Here is a 21658-nt window from a genome sequence, read left to right on the forward strand (position 1 = left end):
AAATGCCACTGTAATGAGGGGAGAGGAAATGCTGAAAGAGAAGTGAGTGAATCATCAAATCTCAGTGTTGCAGGGACCTCGAGTAGAAATCTTCTAGTCTGGGTAGGACCAGGTGTCTCCTCTATGCTAACCCAAGTATTTCCCCCCACCTGTTATATCCCCAACAAGTGATCCATCTTCCAGCTGCTATGTGAGGAACTCTCACTACACACCCAGGTTCCCCCTTCCATAGTGGATTTGTATCTAAGACTTGTTCAGAATCCCAGAATTTCAGCAAACTGGAAGCAAATTAGAAGCCAACTCAGTGGACATCTAGTCCAATGCCTTGTCATTTGTGGGGGGAAAAATCCCCTTCACAATATATTAAACAACTGATGATTTCATCCTTGCTTAAGACCAACAATGAGGGAGAAGGAGGCGACTCCTTCCATTTTGGAATAGGCTTTCTACTAAACTAAGCCAGATTATCCAGAGAACATTTGTAGTAAAAAATGAAAGGCCAACAACTCTCATTGAAGATCATGATCCAATCCAGTGACGCTGACTTCCTAGCTGTTCCACTGACAAGACCCTCCATCTCTGCACTGGGCATTTTCTCTGGCTCTCCCCCCATTTCTGGAATATACTCGCTCTTTGGCTCCAACTGACCTCCCTGGCTTCCTTCAAATTCCAGTTAAAATTCTTTCTTCTACAAGAAGTCTTCCCATGACCTCTTAATTCTAGTTAATTTTTTTTTACTTTTATTTTTTTCCAATTTATCCTGTGTATAATTTGTGTATATGTGCTTGCTTATGAACTCCTTAAGGGCAGGGACTGTCTTTTGCCTCTTTTTGTATCCCTGTTGCTTAGCACAGTGCCTGACCCCTAGTAAATGTTATTATCACCATCTTACAGATAAGGGAACTGAGGCAGATGATATATTGTTTATTTTCACTGGTCTTTTCTTGTTTGTAATGTGTTGTAGCCTACTGGCACACAACAACTGAAAAGCCTGTTCTTGGAATTTTAGGATCCCAGGACTGGAACAGACAACAGTGATCATTAAAGATAACTCCCTTTCATTTTACCTGAAGAGAAAACTGAGTTTAAATGTCTTGCTCAGGTCACACAGCTAATAAGTGTTAGAGGTCGGATTTGAACCTAGGTTCAAAAAGACTTAGGTCTTTCTGACTCTCCAGGTGCTCTATCCTCTACACCTCAATTGGATCACCCTCATAGAATGTAACTTCCCTTCACCCTCTATGTAAATGGATTGTAACATCACTGTGAATCTGTCTCTAGGAATTCTGTCATTGTGGTGATAACCTCAAAGGAGGGGTGGCTCAGTGGATAGAGCACCTACCTAGAGTCAGGAAGACTCATCTTCCTGAGGCAAATCCAGCCTCAAACACTTAATAGCTGTGTGACCCTAGGCAAATTGCTTCACCCTGTTTGCCTCAATTTCCTCATCTGTAAAATGAACTAGAGAAGAAAAGGGCAAATCAATCCAACATCTTCTTTACCAAGAAAACCCCAAATGAGGTCACAAAGAGTCAGCTACAACTGAAAAGATTGGAGAAAGGGGTCGTTGAGGAATGGAAGTGATTGAAGCCAATATGGGATTCCAGGTTCCCTAGAGAAAGTGACAGACAGGCTTTCCCCTAATACATGGAATGAAGTCCTTCCTCCCCTCTGCCTCTAAGAGACCCTTGCTGTATTCAAAGCATAGCTCAAGGGTCTCATTCTGTATGAGTCCTTTCCTAACCATTCTGGCCAGTCTCCCCCTCTCCTCATTAACTTATAACTTCCTGATGCCTATTTACTGTTATGATTCTTTTTTTAAATTTGTTTTATTACCAAAACTTTAAAATACATGAGAAAAGAAAAAGAAACATTATTAACTTAAATATTGAAACAAATTCAAAATAGAAAAGAAAAAAAGCATGTCTTGTGTACAGCAGAATGTAGGAGAGGCTTCCAGATATGTAGTAACCCATTTCCATTTCAAGAAGGCCTATGTAATAAATACTATGCGTTGTTGCTTTACAACAACAGAACAGAAACTCTTTGAAGACAGGCAGAGACCATTTCATTTTTGTCCGTCCTTGTGCCTCCAGCCCTGAGCACCAGGCCGGACACGCAGTCAGCACTAAATTCTTGTTGAAAGAAGGAATGAACTCATCCCCTAGTGGAAAAGCGTAGGGAAGTCAATTCAGCGCAGAGCGACTGGTTATTACCATGACTCAGAGGCGGGATGGGGAGATTGCACAATGGGTGAGAACAATTATCTTTCCTTCCTCTGACCCCAAATAGCACCCTGTGTACACGTCTCTTCTCATTAATCATTCTTTTGCCATGAAGTGCTTTTCCCAAAGCTTGGACTAGGGATAGGAAAGGTAACCAACTTCTGAGGTACAATTGTGAGGATGTGTATGCATGCATGTATGTATGTGTATGCGACAGTGTATGTGTATGTATATGAGTTGGACACAACTGAAACAACTGAATAATAGTTTAAAAGCCAGAAGGGACCTTAAGGGGCATCCAATCAAAGCCCCTTTATTTTATAGCTCTGGTATCTGAGGTTCAGAATTGATCATTTTGCTCCACTGGGGAAGGTGGGCTCCAGGCCTGAAACCATCATCAAATCAATACACCCATATCCCTCCCTGGTCCCAAGAAAGGGTGTGTCAGTCTACTCCTTCTGAAGTCACTCACCAACCTTTGACTCCCCAAGCCTACATAACCCTGGCCATCATTCCCTTAGATGGGTGTCTCTTTCCCTCCAGCTTCTTGAGGGCAGGCACCCACTTTTATTTCTGTATGAAGGACTGCTGGGAGGTGAGAGTAACTGATTCAAGGGTACTTGAGGGGAGTCAAACAGAAAGACTGGAAAGGCAGGGCTGGCTTTAAAAGCCAGAGATCTATATTTGATCCTGAAGGCAATGAGAGGACAATGGAGGTTAGTGATCATGACATGATCAGATGAGCTCTTTAGGAAGATCCCTGGCATAGCTCCATGACTGATAACAGCAGAGAGGCCCAATCCAAGGCCAGGAGCAAGGTCCCTGCACTATGGTGGTGGCACTATCAGAAGGAGATGTAGCACAGGCAGAATCAACAGCGTGTATGGCAACTGACTGGATTTGGGGAGTGAGGGAGAGTGGAGTCCAGCGTGGGGTTAAGTGTCTTGTACAGGGTCACAGCAGTTGTGACTCTTCAAGGTCCCTGAATTCCAGACCTTGGAATCCCCAGGAATTTCCACTGTCCCCACCCTGAGACCATGGATACAAGGATTCTAGAAGAGCCACAGTATAATTAGTCGTGTTATGAGCTTTTATTTCAAAAGCACATTTATACAGCCATTGTTTCGCGGATACAAACTTCTGTGTTCTTGTATTCTACAAGTCTTTGAATAGTCTTTTTCTTTACAAATGTCAACATTACAAAAATACGGACAATTTCACCTTTTTTTACACAACCACGCTAGCTGTCGCTATCCTTTTTCATTTCCTGACGACTCCTACAGAGCTACAAACGTTTTTAGTTGACTAGATGAAGAAAAAAAGTAACTCAATGCTTTTTCAAACAGCACAACGCAAATAACACAGGTCAAGACACCGTTGATAATCATAGTGGATATATCTAACATTGTTTCAGAAATAATATTTTACATAGTTAATTTTGAATGTTTTATACATTATTTATAATATATTTATATATAAAAGTCATAGCTTGCTAGAGTTGAAATGGTAGGACGGATTCGTGAAGATGAATGTGCTGACGGTCAATCCGTTTGGTTTTATATGACCCCTTATAGATGCTAAGCCCTTTGCAAGGTCTCCACCCAAGATCTAGAAATGTGGTGGTAGTGGGGGTTGTTTTTACATCCCTTTTTTTCCTTTCCTGGGAAAGCCAAGTCATTGGATTGCTACCTACTGCCTCTAAGAAAACCTAACTTGTCGGGCCTTCCAGATAGAGGATGAGGAAATGAAAGCGCTGAAGGATTCTAGCGAGCCTGCCTTCTGCCCTGCAGAGTGTGCAGAAGCCCGCTGAATCCTCAGCTCCTGGGACTCCATTCCAAATCCATAGTGCTTTACACATTTCAAGAAAAATGCCTAAGAGGGCCCCTGGGGCTCATGAGCCCCAGAAGGAGGCGCCCTTAGAGGGGCGGGACAACCTGTCACCATGGGCCAGGATTCTATATGTCCCATCTCCCCCCTCCCCCTCCCACCCCGTTGTACTTTTAAGAGAAGGTTAAAGATTTCCTTCAGGGCAGAATCCAGCCCTAACCCTGGACTTGTCTAAGATTACCTGGCTCATGGGAAAATGACAAAATGCACTAATTTTAATTCTTTTTTCTTGGGGTGGGGAGAAGGGAAAGGGAGGGGGGAACAAACGCCTCACTTCATCTAAAATGCACCTGACTTAGCCAAATGCAAGTGCAGATCAACCTCTGTGGTCAACCCCTGACCACTCTGAGACTGATGCATTCAAACTTAAGGGGTGATGGTGGGAGAAAGGCATTGCCCTACTCCACCTTTTTTCACCCTTGTGCTGTCTGTAAAAGTCAGTTGTCCACAAAGAGGATCTTAGTGGCTAAAAGTGAGCTAACTTCGGTCACTGGCTGGAACGAGGGCAAAGTGGTAAGTAAGGTACTAGTCCAGACCGGACAGCTCCATCTGGGCAGCCAGAGCAACTGGTTAGGGGTACTCCTGGCACCAGAGTCACAGTAGGGAACCAAGAGCCTCACATCGTGAGGCCAGAGAAATGGGGAGAGGCAAGTCCAGAGATCGCTACCCACAAAGCTCAGGTCACTGCTGTCTTTGCCTCCTGGAGGGCTACAATCGGAAGTGACTTGTACAATGGGCACTGGACTGCTGAGGATGGCGCCACTCTACATACCCAGCTCAGTGCTCACCTGTGAACAAGCCAGCGTTCACTACAACATGAACACCCGGGACCAACTGTGAGCCTAGAACTCAGTTATGTGTCCATTTTCACTGGTGTCTCCATCGGGTTGAACCACAACCAATTTCGCAAGGCCACAGAGTAAGATTTTTTTTTTCTTTTAAAAAGATCGGGCGGGCAAAAAACAGTTTTCCCCTACATTCTACTGTCTGATGAGATTTGAGAGCAGCAGCAGATAGGTGCTGTCATAAGTCAGTTTGCAAAAACCTCCGGGGGAGCCAAGCGGCCTACACCATATTGTGGTGATTGTTTCTGTCTATGATGTCCACAGGGGAGAGGATGTCCTTTCGGATGGGTGGGGGAGGCAGAGAAATAGTCGTCTTGGTTTTGAAGAGGTCGGACACAAAGAAGACCTAGAAACAGAGAAGAAAAACATTAGGAGGCACCCAGACTCCACAAATGGGATCAAAGAAATCAAAGCTCTCTGAGGTCAACAGGTTCAACTTGTATCCTGACCAGGAAGCGATCTCCCAGGCAACACTGGTATGGTGTTCTTAGTGCCCCACACTACCCAACACTCAGCAGGCACTTAATAAAATGCTTGTGATTCTGTTTCTTCTTGAATACTTTAGTGATGGGGAACTCACTACCTTATGAGGAAGGGCATTCCACTTTGGGACAGCTCTTATTTTTCAGAAGCTTTTCCCTACACTGAGCAGAAATGAGTCTATTACCCCTTGGCCCCCACCCCCTCAACTGCTGCTACTTCCAGCCTTTCTGGTAAAGTAGAACAAAACCCTTCAATTTTCTTCCACACCCACGTTTTCCAAAAAGCTAGTTTGAAAGCGGCGATCAGTGGCCAGCCTGGCTGCGGTCTTCGTTACCTCTCACTTGACTACTATGATAGTTCCTAACTGGTCTCCTGCCATTAGTTCATTACACACATGCCAGCAGGTTGGTAGAGTAATTTTCTAGTAAGTGTGGCCAAAACTAAACTCTTGTCTTGGTTTCCTAACTCTCAAGGTCAATCCTTCTCCAGGACCACACTGACCCCCACTAAAAACCAAGTGAATCCGGTCTGATTCTGGGATTCTCCCAGCTCCAAAATCATCAAAGGGTTCCCACCACCCAAAGAGATCATCTTCATGGTCACGGGACTTCACCATTTCCTAAGGGTCCTGGGGACCATGACCCTACTTTAAACTCCACAAGAGCCTTGCTCTCTTATCTCTACTTTATAGCTGAGACCCAGAAGGGAGCAGACTCGCCCAGAATCACACAGTTGTTCCATGGCGACATCAATTACAGATCTTTACAACGTGCTCAGGATATAGGATTATGAGACCATGGACCTCGAGGGAGGAGGGACACAAGGAGCCAATCAAGTATAAGTCCCCATTTCCCGGATGATGAGGTATGGGGAGATAAAGGGATCTGGGAGAGAACCACAGAGGTACCCAAGGTACCCAAACCCAGCACCCAAGTTCCTTGTACCCTTTTATAGACGAAGGAATCAAGGGCCCCGAGATGTGCACACAATTCTCCGGACTCTTAAGACACAGCACAGTGCCGCAGATGCAATCCTGGTCTTGAGTCAGAAAAACCTGGGGTTCAAACCCCACTTCCTTCATTTACCAGTCATGTGACGATCACGGACAAGTCATACAGTTTCTCTCAGCCCCAGCTTCCCCAGAGAAGAAGACATTGACTAGATAACGGGATCATGGGAAAGTCACTTAACTCTTGGGGTCAATTTCTTCATCTTATGGGGCTGTTATGAGGATCAGCTGAGATAATGGATAAAAGCGCTTCACAAACCCTTAAGGGTTCTAGACAGGTCTACTGTGATAACAGCCTAACAGATGTGTTGGTAAACGTTTAACAGCCAGCTCCCTCGTTGCTTGTCTCCAAAACGTGTGCATACACTTTTAAGTTTAATCAGTGCTATTAACGTTTTCTCCATCACTTTAAGTCTAGGCAACCGGCAAAACAATAAATCAAACCCTGATGTGTAGCATGGGCCAATTTCAGAAGTATAATAAATATGAGTATAATATATAATATAAATATAATATTATGCTCATGCTGAAAACTGAACAATGAGCTCCTGCTCGCTGCCTCCAACACAGCCCCAGCTATGATTAGTAGTCCAATTCTAGTCCTTTCTATCATCTCATGATCTCTTCAAGAAAACCACATTTTAGATTATTATTTGATGTTAACTTTGATACCCAGTCTTTGAGGAAGCAGTGACCCAAAATGGAGGTTAAAATGACAAATTTTAAAGCTCCCAACTCGACTCTTGCCTGGTTATTGTGATAGATTCCTAACCATTCTTCCTGTATCCAACCCTGATACATCCATCCTGCACACTTGTCGTTCTCTCTCTCTCTCTCTCTCTCTCTCTCTCTCTCTCTCTCTCGCGCACACACACACACACACACACACAGAGCAAAGATCCAAATCTCCTTTTTTAAATTGTATTTTGCTGTCTTGTCTCTCTCTCTCTCTCTCTCTCTCTCTCTCTCTCTCTCTCTCTCTCAGACTGGCTTGAGGTTACATAAACACTTTGAGGATTCATGAAACACAATCTTGGAAGGGCTTAAGCGCTCTGTTAAAGAGGCTGAGGGCTTAAGCTTGAATGGGGAGTGGGGGTTGGGGGACACACGCAAAAAAAGCAGTGAAAATAAAAACTTCACCACTTGGATTGGAGCCACTTCCTGGAGAAGGCGCTCTCCACCCATAAAGAAAACTTCAAGGCGTCGGGAATGTCCCACAAAAACGAAGGAACTCTGACTGTTCTGTTAGGCTATCCCACCCTTACAAATCCCACCTGGCAGATCCTCTTGGATCTGGAAATGGGAAAAATGAACCAAATGACCACAATGTATGTTCTACATTCTAAGACTCCTCTCTGCTCTTACATTCTGCATTCTTTGTTGTGATTTTATTTGTACTAATGTTTCTTCCAGTTTCAACATTCTATGAACCATGACAAAAAACCCAACAAAAAACACATTTTAGGTCACTGTCCAAAAAAAAAAAAAGTTCTGGGTGAAACACACAACCCAAGGTATTGGGTTTCAAGCTGCACTATTCTTGGAATCGCTGCCCTTTCCATCAGAGATAAAATAAGGAGGTTTACAAGGCCTGAAGCTCAACTTCTGTTACGGGTCCATGTCCTCTGAGCCTGGGGCGCCTCTGTATTTGTTACAGGACAAACTGTACTGGTCACGTTTAGCCTTTGCTGGACAAAGCCCACCCTGCTGTATTGATTTTGAACACTGCACCTCACCACATGGATCCTGTACAGATTTCATGTGTACATGTCATCTCCCTTACTAGGAAGTCAACTCCAATGTTGGGGGTGGGAGCTATGTTGCTGCTTCTTTGTAACGCCAGCCCTTAGCAAGAGCTAACTGATTCACTAAAACAATCAGGGAACCTTAGTGTGAGAATACCACAATCCAGTAAAGGGCTCCTGGCTGCTTCTCCTGAGTCATGGTAGAAGAAAGCTCTTTGTGCAGAGTGTGTCTGTGTGTATGGAAAGTCATTTGAGTCACTTTCCTGCAACTGTCTGACTAGACAGAAAAAAAGCCCCGTCCGAGGTCTTTAAGGGACAGAGCTCCATGTCTCCTAGTCACAGGCCCTGATAGCATGTGGCCAAGACCACAGAACACAGATGAGTTGGATAAGCACATGGGAGTCTCTGTCTTCTGCTGTCTCATCTACCTCCTCGTGACATGTACACATGTACCAAAACCACCATTGGGGCAAAGGCTGAGCCTCTATCACTGGGGACAGTGGAAAAGTAGGAATAGGAAGAGATCTTGAGATCTTGCTCTAAAAGGGAAGTTGACTCAACAATCCATCAGTAAACCTCTATCAAGCACTGACTATACTCCAGACACTGTGATCAGGAAAGGAGATACAAAGACAAAAAATAACTTACTCTTTGCCCTCTATCAGTCAGTCAACAAACAAGCATTTATTACTATGTTGGGGGGGCCCTGTGCTAGTCTCTAGGGGGTAACAAGACAGAAATTAAACAATCCCTGCTTTCAAAGAGCATACTTTCTATTAGAGGAGAAAACATATGCACATATAAATAGATATGAAATGTAAGCCAAGCAAATGCAAGATATTTTGTGGTTGAGAAGTTGAAGCAAAATCATTGCCAGAATCCTTAAATATTAGAGCCAGGAGAAGGGCAGTGGGAAGGAATCTCAGAATCTGAGCACCTTCAGGAGTGCCAGGTGTAGACCACATCACCAGCAAGTGATCTAGCCTTAGCCTGAGTTCCAAAGAACTTAACGTCTCTGTGGAGGCGGCCCATTAAATCCACTGGGCATCACTCTAACTGTAGCACGTCTCTCCTTATATCAAATCTAACTTGCCTTTTTGCAATGGATTCTCATGGAATCTCAAGTGGAAGGGACCTTCTACCCTTTTTACTATGTGGATGACTATTTTAATGTGACTAGTTTCATCTGTAGTCCTGAGTATTTTTAAATCCTGATTCTGAGAAGGGGTCCATTAGTAGAATGATTGTCCAAGGGTGGGTCCAGGAACCCCTTGCCTTAGACCGTGAAATGTTACAACAGAGAAGAAAGAATTAAAGTTAGAAGATCTTAGACCATAGAACCTTGAAAGCTAGAATGTCAGAGGTAAAAGAGACCATAAACACATATATGCCCACGTTAGATCAGAGATTTTTGGGCTTCATGTCATGGGCCCCTCTTGGGCAGGCTGCGGAAACCTGAGGAGCCCTTCTCAGAATCTAACTTATTACCAGCATTCAACTAAATTTCTGTTTGAGATGACTGAAAATGAAGGTCAAATCCCTCATTTTACAGATGTGCAAACTAAGACACAGAAAAATTAGGAGACGTACCCAAATAAAAGGTAAGTTTGAGGGTGTCCACCTTTTTAGGGAGTTAGAGGGATCCTAAGTGATTTGAAAGGTGATGCCTAGATTGCTGTAGAATTATTGGGCCGGGGCTCTGAAGAGATGAGGAATCCTTGTGGGCCATCTGTCTAAGGTGTGAGGCAGGAGATGACTTCTTAACTCATAAGAGTTCTCCACAGTCAAGAATAATGTGCTAAATAGACTTTCACTGAGATAGATGTAAAGTCTTGCACACTTAAATTAAAAAAAAGAAAACAACTGCCCAAGTCCCATGTCGGGTGGCGGAGGGAAAGCTATGCCTAGGGAGCAGTGTGTGTTAAGAAGTGGGGGAGGCTGGGGGACAACAGGTTCAAGCAATGAACCACTGGCCACAGCAGTCAAAGAAGTGATTCCCTCCCTGGCTCAAATCAAAGGAGGTGATGGGCCTACAGCTTACTGTACCAGGTCAGAGACCACCTGGAGTACTCAGTGTGCTGGACGTGCATAATCCTGAGCTTGTCTGGATGGTGGTCAACTGAAAAAGCACATCATTCTGCTGAGTCTGGGGTCTGGCCCATAAGAGTGCTTTACAGATGTGTGTGGAGGTGAGTGAGTTTGATGGAAATCAGCAGGAAGCCTTTCTAGGGAGCCCATCTGAACTTGTCAACAGACCAGCATTTGGTCTCAACTCCCCCAACCTCAACTACAATACTCTATTGTCTTCATAATGACCCAAAAAGCCGTTTACTTGAGGACCAGAGCCTCCCACAAATATGTTTCTGGATGTTCGTCTGGAAAACGTCCACTGCCTGGGAATCTGGCTGCCCATCTGGCCCTCTGCATGGTGAAGGAACTCCACAACCCTGCTGGCCAGCTTCCTCTACTCAGCTGAATGGGAGCACGCCAATTACTGTCATTACTTTTGACCTCAATAAAGGGTCTTCCTTCAGAAGCTTCTGAGTGCTGGGATTTGGCCAACGGGCTTGGCCTCCCTCTTTTCTGAAGACTGGGAGGCATCTGGGAGGTGGCATGGTGTGGTATGGTCTGGGTGGGGCAACTGGATGAAGACTGGATTCACATTTCTGCAAATCAGTTTCCTGAAGACTAGACTGGATCCTCCCAACTCTGACATTCCTGGTTCTAAGCTTCCTCCCAGACCTGATATTCCCTGTTCTCAGGCCCCTCCCAGCTCTGACATCCCCTGTTCTAAGGCTCCTCCCAGGCCTGACAGTCCATGAGTCCAAGGGTACTCCTTCCTGTCTCTTTTCCCTGAGTAGAGATCATGGTGTCAATGCCCTTCCCAATATTTTGGAAAGAAACCTTAGCACACAAAAGGGTAAGCTCTAGAGCTGGAGAGCCATGAGCACTGGACAATTGTGTGTTGATGAATTTCATGGGCAGCTGCTTTCTATGCAGTGGAGGGCCAGCCTTGGGCAAAGAGATTCTCCCCTCCTCCCCTAACCTCTCCTGGAGGAGAGTTACCATCTGCCAAAGGGGTCAGGGAGGAGTTGACCTAGCTTTGTGTCACTAGACAGGAAATGGAGCAAGGTCCATTCCCATATCTGAGCCCGTGGGCTGCTCTGGAAGTGGAGTGAAATTCTTGCAGAATGTGAGTGTGTATGGGTGTACCTGTGTGAATTCTGCTCTGGCTGTCTCGTCTTTGCCAGAAAGAGAAAGGGAGAGAGAACAAGAAGGTAGGAGGGAGAGAGAAGGGAAGAGAAAGGCAGAGAGAGAGAGAGAGAGAGAGAGAGAAAAGTGAATAAGAAGCAGATGAGGAAATCAGACTCCACCCGCTTCGATATTGTCTAGGCAGACCTGCAGAACAGGACTCAAGCCAGCTCCATGGGGAAAGAGGACACCATTGTCCTACCCTGTTCCCCAAGGCTTCTGGGCCTTTGAAGCAACTCACTGTCCTGACTGCCTCAAGGCCAAGGAAGGCTTCCAAGAGTTCCCAGCAATGCCCTGATCTATGAGCAGAAGGTGCATTTCCAGGCCACTATAGGAGGCTGCCTTCCTTGACAATGGCAGGTCAAGTCTTATTCCTCCAATCCTGCTGCTAACAAACTCCTGATAGGACCGAACCACCAAGCTCTTTTTCCTTGTAGTGCAGTACAGTGGGTAGGGTACTTGCCTTGTTTTCAAATGCTGCCTCAGCAGCCCCCTTTCAGCTCTAAATCTGTGTATCAAGTCTTGGCTCTGCTGCCCATCAGTCTGTAAAGCCTGTCCCCGCTCTAGGCCTTCATTCCTTCCACCACCAAATGAAGGGGCTGGCACATAGCAGATCTTAAGGCTCTAACACTCTCAAAAGTTCCTTCCAGCTGTGACATTCTACATCCTCAGGGTTTTTCTAGGGAGTTCTATATCCCACCCAGTTGTGACATTCTCTGTTCTAAGGGTCTTTTCTAGGCCTTGCTCTGATCCTCCCTCCTTTTAGACAAACAGAGGCCCAGAGGAGCTATAACTTAGCCAAGAGCACAAACCTGTCCAGGGCAGAGTCAAGTTCTGGTCCTTGGGCCTTCCACCCATGTGGAGCCCAGTGCCTTCCCCACTAGCTGGTGGTGCTACTCCACTCTCCCTGGTCCATGATCAGGATTATTTTTTCCTCCTTACCAAGTCAAGTGCAGAGAGCCAGGATGACCTGGGTCACACTCCCATCCTGTGGAGCCAGCCAGAGCTGCACAGGATGGAAGGCCGGGCCCTCATTTCCCCTCTTGAAAATAAACCTCTGACCGACTGGACGCTCTGGCCAAGCCCTTGTTTTACTCCAAGGTAGCAACAACATTAACAATACACATTTATACTGAGCAAATTCATGATCCAGTCTGATCCTCACAAGCGCCTGGGAGGTGGAGGTGTGACGAGGGATCACAGCCTCATTGGGAAGAGAGGAAGCTGGGCTGCAGAGAGAGGAAGTGACCAGGCAGGGATGGAGCAAGTCCTGGCGTTTAGAGTCAGCCAACTCTCCTCTTTGGCCTTCCTTTGCCAAATGACAGGGCTGGACTAGCTGACCACCAAGGGCCTTGAAGCTCTCAATTCTAGGTCCTAACTAGAATAGTCATTAGCCAGGTGACCACACCACTGCACTTAGGTGCCTCAGTTTCCCCATCTGTCCAATGGGGATAATTAACACCTTCACTCCCCACTTTGTAAGGGTGTTAGGAGTGTTTTGTGAATCATCAAGACCTGGGAGTCAGCATTCCTCCTGGAATTATCCTCCTCAGCCTACATTATACTCAAAGTCACAGAGTTAGGAGGTAAAAAACTCAGTAGAGAAGGAGCCCAGGTTTTTAAGACTCAATGGTCAGCATTACCCCCTAGTGCCTGGGATGCTGACAAGGGAAGTTTGCAAGTGGGAGCATGGGAGAATGTGTAAAGGAGGTCAGCCTTGCACTAAGCAAAGGATGGCATGGGGCGTCCCAGGAGAGCTAGCAATGAGACCAGCACCTGAAGGCACTGAGCCAGGGAACTGGGGCATCTCTAGGAAGGAAAATGACATAACATCCAGCTGATCAGGGAAGGCTGCTTTTGGTAACATTTCTGGAGTCATTTCCTTTGGGTCTGGATCAAAATAGGTCCAAGCTTAGATACTGAAGGGAAGGCTTCATCTCCACATCCCAGTGTGTCCTGAAGCCTGCCAGCTTCTGAAGTCAGGAAGACCTTGGTTCAAATCCCACCTGCAATACAGCTGTGGGCAAGACCCGTAATGTCCCTGGGCCTCTACTCCCTCATCTGTAGAATAGGGTTGGGCCTGGGGATCCACAGAGGTCGTGAGTTGGTGGAAAAGGGCTGTCCATGGGCACGCCATTCCTAGAACTCCTAGAACTACTGAGTCCAAACCAAGAAGTGGGACTGCCAAGGTGAAAGGAGAAAAGGAATATGCATGGTGCTAGACAATCAGAGGCCTCTCAATGACAGGTTGACATAGCATGGGAAAGCTAGTCTAGTGAGATCAAGGATGTAACATGGTTGTTATCATACAGTACCATACAAAGGTCAGTTCTTGCCAACATTATCTGTATTAGTAAGCGGAGTTCCTCACTTTGGAGTTCTCTAGATCAATGAACTTCTAGGTTCCCAGGAAGATGTCAGTGCACATAGACGAAGGGAGTTTCTTCACCTGGGAATTCCCTACAACAATGCAACTGTAGGTCGAATTCATCTTTCTGTTATTTTAAAAGCAGTATTCAGGCATTCATTGACCAAGAATTAGTTAAGTGTCTATGGTATAATAAGAGCTTCTACTTACTATACAGAAGGCCACCAGGGATCCCTGTGCAAATCCCGCCAAGACATCGGAGGGGTGATGCTTGTGGTCAGACACCCGAGATAAGCCAGTGTAGAAGGCCATCATGATCAGCGTGAACTGCAGGAGGGGCCGGAGCAGGCGGGCTCCTTTCCAGGTGAAGCGGGCCTGCAGATACAGCTGGAGGAAAGGAGAGAAGACAGGGGCATAAGGAGCAGCCTCCAGAGGTTGGACATCAGGATAAAAGGAGGGCTGACCCAAAATGGAATGGGCAATGGCACCTGGTGGAGTGCTGGGTGGTCCACCCTTGGGATTTCTTTTAAGCAGAGCTGGATGGCCACTAGCTGAGGAAGTCGTAGGGGAGGGGAGATATGGGAGAAGCAGACTAGCTAGTCACTGAGGACCCTTCCAACTTCCTACTTCTGCGTTTCACCTTTGATGCTCCTCTTAAAATCTTGGGCAACCATTTCACTTCCTGGCTCTCACCTGTAAAATGAGGTGTTTACTTAGATGGACTTTGAGCTCCTCTTGTGAGTTAGACCTGGTTCCTATGAGGGATCAGTATGTACAGAAAAAGAACCAGGTATTTCCAGAGAGAAATGCCACCCAGTGGGTGGCACACTGGGTCTGGAGTCGGAGGAGCTGGGTTTGAAAAATCTCAAATACGAAGGCTAAAAGAAATAATGTAATTAGAAATGAAAGAGACAGACCAACTCAGGGATATCAAAGCACTTTCCAGGACAAGGTCAAATCCTGGTGTGTGTGTGTGTGTGTGTGTGTGTGTGTGTGTGTGTGTGTGTGTGTGTGTGTGTGTGTGTGTGTGTGTGTGTCTATGTGTGTGTGTGTGTGTGTGTGTGTGTGTGTGTGTGTGTGTCTATGTGTTCCGGGGGGGGGGTACCTGAAGAAGGAAAGTGGGCGAGAACTTTGTCTGAACCAAGAAAGAAAAGCAGAAGTGACGTCATCTGGGTATTGTCCACTAGAAGCTATCTGGATGGAGTTTCCGTTCTAACCTCGGGCCACAGCTCACTTCCCAGGTTCCTGTGGGAACCTGGGAAGCAAAAGGGAAGAGACAACCGGACAAGTGGTAACTTCCTCCTGCAAATCAAAGTGGAGAAAGCCGGACAGGATGGGAGAGGAAAGAAGGGGCGAGGAGAGGAGTCGGAAGGGAGCCAGGGCAGCGGACGCTAAAGATAGAGCAGGACGGTGCCCTTCCCCAGACAAATGGCTATCTTCCTGTGGCAGGCAGGAGGAGGAAACTGGCAGAGCAGCCTGGGGAGGGGAGGAAAGGGGTAGGGTCATGGGGGCCTGGTGCTGCAGATGGTGGGCAGTGTGAGCCCAAGACCGGCCCCTGGGGAGGGAGGCAGGGCTTGAAAAGCTCTCTGAATGGAGAGCAGGGATGGAACAGGGACATCAAGGGGCCAAAAGTCCTCTGAATATAGAACACAGGATGTCAGGAAGGAAAGGACCCCAGAAGGATGTTAGCCCAGGGAACATGGAACATCAGGTCTCAAAGAGCGCTCCGAATATAGAACACAGAACATAAATGTTTGTGCTTAAAGGGATCTTAGAATATAGGCTGCTAGTACACAGAACATAGAATGTTAGAGATGAGAGCCTAGAACCTAGACTTTGGGTTACTTAGTACATAATAATTGGACTGGAAGGAACGTTAGAAATTTTCTTGTCCAAACCACTCCTTCAACAGGAAAAAAGATAAAGTTTGGAGTAAGAGAAGACACCTGTCCAAGCTCACATAGCAAGGTCAGGCCAATGGTCCCCAACCCACCACGGCTGCCACACCAAAAAAAAAAAAAAAAAAGGTTTCTGCTCCAACAGAGAAACCAACAAGATAAAACCTAAAACTACATAGGAAAGAAGGCAGGGGAACAAAAGAGGAGGTGGAGTTAAGCAATTCTGATGTAAAAGGGAAAACTCCCATTGATATATCTCTAAACACATTAGATATTTAAGGAATTTAAAGAAAACTTCTTCTATTCATCAAATTTATTATAGTGTAAATGTTTATCAAAGACAAACTATTAAAATAAGTAATTGTGGGGGTGGGGGGCACAGTCAAGACACCACGTGACTTTGTGCCAGGCTTGGTACATAACAGGTCCTTACAAAATGTGTACTGACTGCTGACTGGTCCGATTAGGAAGACTGCACTTGGTGACCCAGGTTATTTCCCTTCTCTTGGCCTTGGTTTCCTCACAGAAAATGGAGACACTGAATTAGATGATCTCTGGATCTCTTTCAGCTTTAAATCTTCAAGTCTGGGCCTGCCCTGAGATGTACTTTCTCACAGATTACTGGACCCAAAGCCAAACGATCATGCTTGCAGGGTTCAAAGGGCTAAGAGAAAACCCAGTGGACCAAAGGAGGAATAAGCTTACTCTGGAGTTCTGTCAGCTGCAATCTGGGCCATTCCCAGGGGCCTTTCCTGGCTCCATCCAGTCCCAGGTCAGTGGTCACAGGCACTATCAGATATCTGGGTCAAATGCCAAGGAGGGATGCACTGCTCCCTGACCAGGTCACCAGGACAACAGATGTCAAGAAGTCCTACCTACCCTTGGAAAGGTAGGGAGGGGGATGGGAATAAGGAGAAGCCAGACCAGTGAGTCCTATACTTGAAGTACAATTTAAAGAGCTGGAAAGAGTGGGGATGTGGAAAAAGATCCTGAAGCTGGGTTTGAAGCCAAGCTCTGCTGTATGCTGCCTGGGTAACCTTGGGAAAGTCACTTTACTCCTAAGATCCAAGGTCCCTTTTACTCTAAACCCTAAGATCATGTATGGATTTCCCCAAAAGTGAAGACTTAGGGGGTTACATAGTAATTGGTGAGTGGTTTGGGGCAAAGGGATTAGATACGTTATGCTTAGCCAGAGAACAACACTAAGTTCTCTGGTGAAAGGTGCAAGAAGACAGCTGAGAGCGGGGAGCATGTTTTAGGATCCACCAGGCTTTACAGAGGTTACCTCATTCAATCTGCACAATAATCCTGTGAGACAATATTACTACTCTTTTTACAAAAGAAAACACTAAGGCTGTGAAGGGTTAAGAGCCTTTCCTGGGCTCACCCAGCTAGCAAGCTTCTGAGGCAGATGTTTGGATCAGGGACGCAATGATGAGATGCTGAGAATGAAAGCTGTCCCAAAGTGGAATGAGCCGCTATAGGAGATGGTGAGCCACCGTTTAATAGAGGCTTTCCATCAGTCTGGATGATTGCTCATTAAGAATACTCGAAGGGGCACTGCTCTTCAGGTATGGGCTGGCCTAGTTAAGCTCTGACAACTCTTACAGATCATGAGTTCTGGACAGAATTTCCATTTGAGGGCAATGGACTCTTCTCTTCATCCCTCGACCCACTCCACCCCCAAGCCACTCCTGGGAAACCTTTGTCCCATACTCACTTCCCTTCCCTTGGGGTCGGACTTCCCCTCAGCAATCACTGAGCCTTATCTAGCTTCCCTGATTCAGCTACTAGCAGCTCTTGGAAGGGCAATTTCTAACCCCCATCCACTACAACAAAGAAGGTTCTCACTCTCTCACTCCCTCTTTCTGTCACACACACACAGACACACAGACACACAGACACACAGACACACATTTTGTCTTCTGGCCTTAGAAGTCAGGCTGAGGCATGGGAAGGGTTGCGAGACAGAAAAACGGGCCCACCACTCTCTCAAGGGCTTCTGAACTCTAATACCTAAGGTCACAGCTTGACAAAGATGAGAGTAAAATTACAAGAGAATAATGAGTAATAAGGGAAAAAGAGAAAAAGTACGAATGAAGGAGGCCTGGAGGGAAGAGTCACACGGAGTGTCGAGGCAGGAATTTTACTAATAGCATAGAGGACACAGCAGTTTTTCATATATGATCTCATTCAAGCCTCAACATCACAGTGAGAAAGAGACAGAGGGAGACAGAAAAATAAAGAAAGGGAAAGGGAAAGAGAGAAAGGGAGAGAAGGGGAGAAAAGAGGTTTTGTTGTTTTCTTTCTTTTTAAAGGGGTGGTTCTGAATATAGGGAGTTCTGGGTAAGGAAGTAAGAAAATGCCTTCTATCAAAGCAGACTGAGGCAACCAAAAATGAGAGACTTGCCCATATGCACCTAGTACATGTCAAGGGTGGAACCTGAATTTAAACTAGGCCTGCCAGAGATGATTAATTCCCTCTTCAAGATAAAGAGACTGAGGGTCAGAGAAACTCCAGAGGTCATCTAAACTAGACCCTCATTTTAGAGATGAAGAAGCTGATTCCTAGGCAGATGCAATGACTTGGCCAAAGTCACAAAGCTAGAAGACAGCAGAGCCAGAATTTGAACCCAGATCCACCACACCACACTGCCTCCTTCGCCAAAGTAATCAAGTTAGTGACAAGACCATAGGTTGTAAGCAGAGAACAGGGCCCTTACCTTCCATCCAGGGGAATATATACTTTAAGTCTAAAAAGATGTCTTTTGTTACTGGTCAACCACAGAAGGAAAATAAAGAAAACTAGGATTGTTAGATTTCCTGACTCTTTCTTATTGACTTGACCTGTAGTCAGTGTCATAAAATATTAGAGCTGAGAGGGGTCTTAAAACATAGAATGTTAGAAAACAGAAGTCAGGATCTTAGGGACAACAGATTAGCAACTGGGAGGGACTTTAAAACAGAGAACACAAGTGATGAAAGGGATCTTAGAACGCAGAGTATTATTAGAATTAAAATTAGAAGAGATCTTAGAACAGAATGTCAGAGCTTTCTAGCTCTTGATCAAAACCCTTGATGATGAACTTTTTCAACCCATATACTCTACAGAGGAGGAAAAATAAGGCCCAGAGAAAGAAATTGACAATGTAGAACATCCAACTGTCCATCTGTCCATCCATCCATCCACTCATCTGGAGACTAGGTCTCTTTTTCTTGCCCCAGAGGGAAGTGCCGCAGCCATTCATGGGTCAGACCAATGTTGATTGCCATGGAATATTAGAATTTGGGGATGGGGTGGGATGGTTTCCAGCTTAGATGCTTATTTGCTGAATGAATCAAAGCAAGTCACTAATCATCTCTGAGACTCAATTTCCTCATCTATAAAATGGGGAGGCTTGGAGTGGAGGGTTCCTATGGTTTCTTCCAGTTGTAACATTTTGGAAAAGAAACTAAAATCTAACTTGGATTGATGCAAAGATCAGGGAAGTATCTGCATTTTTCTGTGGGGAGAGCAGGGAGGAGTCATTAGGATCTGGGTTGGAAGGGATAAGTCTGGCTCTGCTTGGTGCAGAAGGCAGGACTGGGAAAGATGGAGGAAAGTCACAAAGAGACTCAATTAGGGCCAGCCTAAGAGAAGCCTTTTTAACCATCAGAAGGCTGACTCAGGAGGCAGTTTGAGATACTCATCTTTGGAAGTCCTCCACAAAACACTGAGATCACCTGTCCACAAAGTTGTAGAGAGAATTTCTGTTTAGGTACAGGTAGGGCTAGATAGCAAGGGATTCTTTCCCAGCTCTGGGATTATGAAGTGGAAATCTTCCCCAAAGATGATACTGCCTTCCTAAACAAAACTGGATACACATAATCTAATAAATATTATGGGGCAACTATAAGTTGAGTGATTTAAAGTTAGGTAATTCAGTCCAATTGTCTCATTTAAAATAATAATAATAGCTGATATTTATACAGAACTTTAGGGATCATAAAACACACACACACGCCTCATCTTATTTGATTTTCACGACTACTGTAACGTAAGGAAGCTGAAGTGAGCCTTCCCAAGGTAACAAGAAGCAGAGCTGGAGGTCTGAATCTGGGTCCTTAGCCTCCCAATTCAGCATTGTATTGTGACGTCCCATCCACTTTCCCAGTTGCGGCCTCCCTTGCCTGGCCCCAGTCCTGGACACAGTAGCCAGAATGGAAATAGTTGGACTCCTGACTGTATCACAGCTAAAGCTTTTGTATTCCATTAAATGGTTTGCAGATGGACAGAACTGGGGAGGATCCCCCTCCCTATCCAGTTCTTATCACTCTGGGGACAGTTCTATAAACGGTTCAGAATGAGCCCTTTGTCATGGATCCCATCTACCACCCTACTTCCTACAGACCACCCGGGTCTATAGACACCTCTCCATCCTCTGAACGCCTACAGAATATCTTTTCTGGACCATTCCCTAGACAATCCAGACAATGGAAGGGCAGTGGGACACCCTCCGTGGTGGGCTAAATGGATCAGATCACTGTTAGTCCTTCCCACCCACCACTACACAATCCATTTCTTGCTCAAGGATCAAGCCTTAAACCCAATTCACTCTGGAGCTCATAGACTGCACAAGTCCCCACCCACCTAGCACAGAGTGGATGTAAAAACTGAGCAGTAATTGTTTCTTTTTTACCTCGAAACCCTGAGGGTCTTCCCCTCCCAGTTTGATTTTTTTTTTTTTATTAAAGGGGCCATCCCTTGAGTAACTTAAAGAAGCCTCTTCATTAAATGGGTGTATCTCACTAAAGATAAGATTGTGATAAGACCTAAGCCTGAAAGGGCCAGAGTCTCCCATTGCACCCTGGGCCATTTCTAGTCATCCTGATATTTATCAGGCCACTGGACCCAGATGACTCAGGAGGAGAAAGTGAGGTTGGTGACCTTGCACAGCCCTCACTCACTCAGATCAAAGTCAACTGCAAGTCCTGTCATCATCTTGATGTCCTGGTCCTCTTTGAGAATGAAGAACAAACACAACAACACAATCCCTGATCTGGTGACCCGCTGAGGTTTGAAGGTGACCCTGGACTTTCAGAGACGACGTCAGCAAAGAGCAACAGTCAACTCTGTCAGGATCTACCTAGTCCAATGGGCAAAGAGTAGATATCGGAACAATGTAAATTAATTGACTGGCTCATTCATTCATCTCAAACATTTAACAAACATTCATCATTTATGACTACACCCCTCAGAACTAGAGATTGGAACATCTCTGTTCATGGGAATCCCAGTAACCTAAGACGGAGCACCATGGACCCACAAAGGACTTGAGAGGCCAACTAATCAGTGCCTTCCTTTTACAGAAAGGGTATCTAAGGGCCCCAGAGGGCTCATAACCTGGTCAAAGTAACACAGATAGTTAATACTAAAGCTAAAAATGACTAGAATGCCTGTTCCTGATATAGAGATGGTACCCAAGAGTTCTAGTCAATGCACATGCACATCCCATTCATGAAAATAAAGGGATCACAGTGGCTGCTGAGTTCAAACCCCACCCTTCAATTTTAAAGATGAGGAAACAGCCTCAGAAGTCAAGTGACTTGAGCAAGGGATCGTTCATGTCTGAGGCAAATTTGAACTCAGGTCTTCCAGACTCCGAATTCAGGACTCTTTTCTAAGAGGAAGACTCAGAACATAGAGCCAGCAGGTCCTTCTCTGCTTGAAGGGGAGCTAAAGGAAATAATTCAAGAGAAATAATGCATCATGGGAGTGGCAGAAGAAGGGAGAATAAAATCTGAATCCCAGAATCTCAGATTAGGGAGGACCCTGAGGGTGTGGACGACCTGTACCACAGGCCCTCCAAGGGCCACCTGGAGTTGGTTTGAGCCAATGCCAGGCCTCACGCCCTCCTAGGGTAGCTCATTTCACATTGGAATTACTAGAAAGCTTTTGCTAACATT

The 21658-nt window shown here is 45.7% G+C and overlaps 1 protein-coding gene across 1 annotated transcript in view; it reads right to left on the minus strand.

The window, feature by feature from the left end:
* Positions 1-3294: 3294 nt before the first annotated feature.
* PLPP3 (phospholipid phosphatase 3) overlaps positions 3295-21658 on the minus strand; it is a 75565-nt gene continuing 57201 nt past the window's right edge. The window contains exons 5-6 of the mRNA XM_072649597.1: positions 14025-14201; positions 3295-5303 (exon numbers count right to left, since the gene is read on the minus strand). Of these exons, the coding sequence (XP_072505698.1) occupies positions 5178-5303; positions 14025-14201 (303 nt within the window). The 3' untranslated portion in view covers positions 3295-5177. The remainder of the gene's footprint in view (positions 5304-14024; positions 14202-21658) is intronic.

This window comes from Notamacropus eugenii, chromosome 2, assembly GCF_028372415.1.
Source record: "Notamacropus eugenii isolate mMacEug1 chromosome 2, mMacEug1.pri_v2, whole genome shotgun sequence".
In the NCBI taxonomy this organism is placed as follows: domain Eukaryota; kingdom Metazoa; phylum Chordata; class Mammalia; order Diprotodontia; family Macropodidae; genus Notamacropus; species Notamacropus eugenii.